This window comes from Sylvia atricapilla, chromosome 8, assembly GCF_009819655.1.
Source record: "Sylvia atricapilla isolate bSylAtr1 chromosome 8, bSylAtr1.pri, whole genome shotgun sequence".
NCBI lineage: Eukaryota > Metazoa > Chordata > Aves > Passeriformes > Sylviidae > Sylvia > Sylvia atricapilla.
Genome location: NC_089147.1, coordinates 16,708,984 through 16,714,983, shown reverse-complemented (window position 1 = coordinate 16,714,983; position 6,000 = coordinate 16,708,984). Strand labels below are relative to the sequence as shown.

Genomic DNA, 6,000 nt, shown 5'->3' with positions numbered 1-6,000 from the left:
GTCAAACCATGTGGTTTCGGCCCTGTGCTGGCTGCATTTTTCTGTCACACTGCTACTGTGGCTATGTGTAAATTCCTAAATTGAACAGGCCACAGACTGAAGCATCAGACCTTGATCTGTCACTAGAGCATGATGACAGCCCAGTACAGCTTGTAGTCTCCTTCACAAAAATTCCTGGGTGCAGTTTAGGCATTAGCATCAACTAGGGAGAGAAAATTTGGATGTAACTGCCTTGTTTCAGGGATAGGGATGCTTGACAGAATGGAAGTAACTAGACTGCACAAATGTGCTAGATCTTTTTCCTTGTACGTAAGTAATTTAATTTCCTAATGTGACAGTAGTCTGCAAGATGAATTGACTTTGGAGTTACATGTGCATTTGCAACAGGAAGGGACTGACCCTATTCAACTACCTTTTCTATAGTAAGTGTTTTAATATGGTGTGAGGGGAAAAACCCGCATTTCAGAATTACCTGCTGAATCGTCTTCTAGTCGGTCGCATCTGGCTCAGGCTTCCCCATGGAGCCGGAGCGGCTTACCGGAGGGATGGCGGAGCGAGGGGGACGGGCACTTTCCGTTCTCTTCCAAACCTTGAGTTAGCAAAGTCAGCTATCAGGGGTTTTGGGTATCTAAAGACCTTAGGTTTTCCTAAAGACCAACACGTCATTTATGTTGTATAATTTCCATTTCATAGTTATTACGCGAGCTCAACTTCCTCGGAGTCACTGTATTTTGCTATATAACCAACTGTGCGAGAATCATGAAGCCCGTTGGCACCAAAATGCAGTCTTACACATTTTCCAGTTGGAAAAAAAAAATCCCTTAACAGAAAAATCCCTACATTTAATTACTGAAATCAGCAGGGGTACGTTTACTCTTCCGGGACGAATCGCCGGCGCTGTACTGTTTTCCGCGGCTCACCGTCCCGCACCCTGCAGCCGGGGGCAGGCGGCGCGACGCCGCCCCTCAGGGCCCGCGCTGAGGCGCTCTGGCGCCCCCTGGCGGGCGCTGTCCGGGAGCGCGCAGCACCGCGGCCCGGCGCTGGGAGGCTCCCGCGGCGCGCGCCTGCGCACGAGGCCGGCGGTGCCCGGATCCCTCCGCCGGGCGCAGCGCCCGGCCGGGAGCGCGTGCGGAGCCCCGCGGGCCGTGGGGCGGCGGGCGCTGCGCGGGGCCCGGCCATGGCGGGGCGAAGGTGCGCGGGCGGCGCGGCCGCTCTGGCTGAGGCGCCGGGCTGCGGCGCGGCGGCGGCCGAGCCGGCCCGGGAGCTGTTCGAGGCCTGCAGGAACGGGGACGTGGAGCGGGTCAAGAGGCTGGTGCGGCCCGAGAACGTGAACAGCCGGGACACGGCGGGCAGGAAGTCCAGCCCGCTGCACTTCGCCGCAGGTACGGGGGCCGGGGGAGCCCGGGGGCAGCGCCGCCTCCCCGGGGCGCCGGGCCGGGCCGCGGGGCAGCGCCGGGCCGCTCGGGCCTCGCCTCCCGGGCCTCGCCGCTCGGGCCGGGCGCAGCGCGTGGGTCCGAGCGCCCCGCCGGCCCCTGGGCATCGCCTCCGGCCCCTGGGCATCGCCCCCGGCCCCGCAGCCCGGCCCCGGCCCCTGGGCATCGCCCCCGGCCCCGGGGCATCGCCCCCGCCCCGCAGCCCGGCCCCGGGCCGAGGCCGTGTCACCCACGCGATGGGGGTCGCCGAGCCGTGCAGCTGCGCCTGCTCGCTTGTTTCTCATTTTTTTCATCTTTTTTTTAAAAAAACAAACCTCATCTGGCTTTGAGGACACATCTGGAGTGGGGTTTGTACTGTTCGTGTTGTGACACGTGAGCTCTGACAAGGACACATGTCCCACGTACAGTTCTCATGGATTTCAGCAGGCCTGTGCATTTTTGAAATTGAACTCTTGGAGGTGCTTGTCAGATAACACCGTTTCTAAGCTTTTTTCTTTCTTATCTTTGAGTAATGGACTTTGTTCATTCAGGACATAAGTAAGCAAACAACTGACGTCACAGGACAACTGCATTCACTGGCAACAGGCCAGAGGATTGTATCCCACCTTTTCAGACAAAGACCTGACTGTGACTGTCATTGTCATCTTGCTTGTTTTGGTTTGATTACAGCCTTAGATGTCGGACCCCAAGGTTGACAGGCTGCAGAAAACAGCAACTTCTTTTCAGCTAAACAATATGGATACAATATGGATAGTATCAAAGATGTTTGCTTCTTTATTAGATTTTTTAAGAGAGCTTGACTCTGACTTAAAGGTCCGAGTTCTTGAAAGCCTCCTCAGAACAGCAGTATTTCATAAATTCAAGAAGCCTGATCAGCAGGAGAGCTCAGGAGGCAACTTAAAATATCCTGTCAGAGGAAGCCAATTTTTGTAGCTATTTTTTCATATACAGCAATCCTGCCTGTCCACTTACAAACTCTGAACTAAACAACTGTGTATGTTTTAGAGCATTTTGGAGAAGTGAAGGATTGTTTTTATTTATTTGATTTTTGTTAGTTTGGGCAGTTTTTTTGCCTAAGGTATTTCTCATTCCCTATGATGATCTAGTTCATCTCTCTGAACAGGGGTGATCTGCCTTCATTTTAAATAATTCGTGATCTGTAGAAAGATTTTTCTTCTAAAAATGCATAGGCATAAGTTCATGTAGTCGTTAGATTTCTAATGTTGAACGGGTTGGTGTGTAAGTAGAAGACACTGTTGTCATGCCTGAGTCTTCTTCAGACTTGGCAAAGAGAAATTATTTGCTGCTCTCACCGGTCTGATGGAGATGCTGAAAGTTTCTGGTTAACATGTGATAGAAAACCCTTGTGTGATTTCTCTGTGGCACTCTCTTTACTGCCTCAGGTTGAGCTCTGCTGTTGTCAGCCCACCTGCAATAGGCTCCATGTGAAAGATGGACATAAGTAGCTCTTGGACTTGGGCCTGACTGGTTTTGTTTGGTTTTGCCTTTCCCCTATTATTCACAGTTGGAGTAATACTCACTTCTTTTGTCTTTGCCTTTAAAGGAGTCACATTCCAGGAAGTAAAAGCAAAAATCTGTTGTATTCCTGCTTTGTTTATCCTAGTTGTCGGGGTGTTCTTAGAAAATACATTACAAAACTTCTCTGACTAGTTTCATTCAGTTTGAAGACTTCTTTTATGAAGGAGTTGGAGCTGAAATACACCATGTTTTCTATTGTCCTTTTTTTCTTTTTTAGTGGCATTCTGGGTCTGAACTTGGTTTCTATTTTTTAAGTCTTTTCCCCGATCTTACCTGACAATTAAAAAACAAACAACAACAACCAATTCCTCTTTTTCCATGTGTCAGTTTGTAAAGGTGGATTTTGAAGGAAAATATGTAAAAAAAAGTTTCAAGCTCTCTCTAGAAATGTGTCATTATCAGAAGTAATACATATTGGAGTTTTGCTGGAGGTTGTTCTTTGGATTTTGTGTTTCACAAATGTGTGTGTGATAGTTTAGTTATCCTGAAGGTTTTACTCAAGAGCCCACCACCCTCCACAATAAAAGAGGCTCCATCATCTCCCATCATAAACTGTGTATACTCCTCAAGTCAATCTTTTTCATCACAGTGTGTGTCAAAGTTCAAAGTATCAGAAGGTTTTAAGGACTTGACGGGTACCAAAATGCCCTTCCTGCAATCTAAAATTCATAAAAAATACAAACATCCAGGGCAGAGGAGAAGAATTTGAGCAAAGTTCTTTCTGTTAGCTTTTTATCGCGTCAAAAGTAGCTGAACCTCAGTGACTGTAAATAAATACCTTTTTTTAATTAGACACAGTTTTACATTTCTACGATGATAAATAATTGGGAATTGTCAGCTAAGAATTTGTAACTTTGCAGGGAACAAGTGCAGTGAGCGGCTCGACTGTCACAGGTGGTAGAAGAGCGTCAGCCTGAGGTGCTGAGTAGCCAGCTTTTCTTGTTGGCAATACAAACCAGAGAGTTCATGATGGTGAGACCATCACCTTGCACAGTTGAAAGCTGTAATCCCATTTAGGTCGCTCTCTTGCTCAAGAGCTAAAGAAAACCCCTGCCTCTTAAAAATTACAATGTTGGGGTTTTTTAAAGTGTTGAGATGGTTTTTACTGCAGCCAGCTAATGGTAAAGAGGCAGTGTTCTGGTAGGAAGTGGCTGCCTTCACGTGACAGCAAAGGCTGCCCCTGCTTTCCATTCTCGGGGAAAACAGCGGAGGCAGAGACCATTGTGCAGTTTGGCCACTTCCTCTGTACTCATGCATCCTTTGGAAAGTGATGGGAAAGTAATTCTCCTTCCATATATGGTGCCCTGTTGTACAGATGCTTCCCTAAGGAATAAGGAATCCCTGCTGTGCACTCAGTGCTGGAGAGAAGTTACAAAAATTGATGTGATACAAATGAGTCCATTTCGTCGACATTAAATTAGCTACAGGTAGCTGAGGGGTGTTGCTGTACTTAAAGTACTTTCTGAATAGATGCAGGCTTTGCTGAGAGAGAAACTATGGATTGCTCATGAATTGTATCTGATTGAAGCTCTGTATTAAATAGAGGGATCTGAGGGAAATCTCTATGCCTGTAATAAGATTTACTACAGCTGATTTTCAATGACGATGTTGATTCCTGTTGAGAAATTTTACCTGTAAAAGCATGGCATTACATCAATACTTTGAGAAATGCCTTCTGTACAAGAACGAGTAGTTTAGCTACCAGATATGTAACTTCTGGACAAAGAATTTGATCAGAGTCTTTTCTAACATAATTGCAGTAATCCTGGAGAACAATTTTTGGTACTCAAAGGAAAATACCAAGCAGTCTGTCATCAAATAACAGTTTTGATTATGTGTTTGCAGGACTCTGGCACACGTGAAGGTTTCTTTTGAGTAGTTTCTCAAAATAATTTAGTATGTTTTGAGTATATATTCAAAGTATAAACAGAATTTTTTGAAAGCTTGAAGAAGCAAGAAAACTATCAGGACACATTTAAGAAAAATAGCAGTATTTATAATACTTAGAACAGCTGAACATATTTAGGAATGAGAGACATGATGGTTATAATGTAATATAGACAATAAGGCTGCATGGGTATAGCTACTAATATTTTGTTTTGGCAGCAGAAATATGCATGCATGTGCAGTTAACTATGACTTACTGTACCTGTGCAGATAAACTGGTTTTGCACAGACCATATGTCTGATCCAGTTCTCATCCCAAGTGTGCAGAGCTCCTGTTCTCTGTTAGGCAAGGTGGGTAAGTGTCATGGTGAGGCTCAAAAGTGAATTTGCTGTAGGCTGTGGTTCTGTCATAGCAAGGTGCTGGTAAGCTGACATTTGTATCGTTAGTATTGTGTTTGGGAGAAATGCATCACCAGTATAGCCTTGTGACTGTTACTGGAAAACACCTTGAAGTTCAAAAGTTTGACATAAAATGATGGTTACAATTATGAGGGATTCATGGTGAATGTGGTTCCTAACAAGACTTTTGAGGGAAGAAGAGTATAGTGAGAATTTAACTAAAGTATTTCTGAATACTTGTCCAGGCTTTTCTGTCTGACATATACAGGTTGTCTACAAGATCTTCTCTTAGCAAGTGGGATCCAGAAATTGCTTAATAATGGCAGTGGGATTTTTGGGAGCTCCAGGGCGTCAAAGTGCTTCTTGCTCCAGAAGGATTTACTGAAGTTGGGTTTAGTGAAGAGCATGCTATGAAAACATTCAGTCACTACTAAGCTAGGACTACAAGTTCAATTATAACTGAAATGCTGATGCTTGTATGCTTTGGTGATTTAGTCACTGAAATGCTGTGGTGTTATCAGGAATAAACATCATTTCTAGGTTATGGTTGCAAGGACTTAAACCTACTATGGGCATTCTGTGAGTGATCTTAACAAAGTTTAAATTTGCTGCAGTCTGGATATCAGTGGTGCTGACAGCTTCATGGTTATTCCCTCTGAGGGGAGAGCTCAAGAGTTCATCCAGATCTTGATCTGTTCAGGGAAAGAGTTTGTAACTCAGATGTTTAAAGCAAGGAAGGCCA

General features: G+C 45.7%; 1 protein-coding gene across 2 annotated transcripts in view; it reads left to right on the top strand.

The window, feature by feature from the left end:
- Positions 1-1,149: 1,149 nt before the first annotated feature.
- Positions 1,150-6,000, top strand: part of TNKS2 (tankyrase 2) — a 30,134-nt gene continuing 25,283 nt past the window's right edge. Inside the window, exon 1 of one of the 2 annotated variants that reach the window (XM_066323850.1) lies at positions 1,150-1,382. In XM_066323850.1, coding sequence (XP_066179947.1) covers positions 1,178-1,382 — 205 coding nt within the window. In that variant the 5' untranslated portion in view covers positions 1,150-1,177. The remainder of the gene's footprint in view (positions 1,383-6,000) is intronic. The other variant, XM_066323849.1, reaches the window with a different exon arrangement.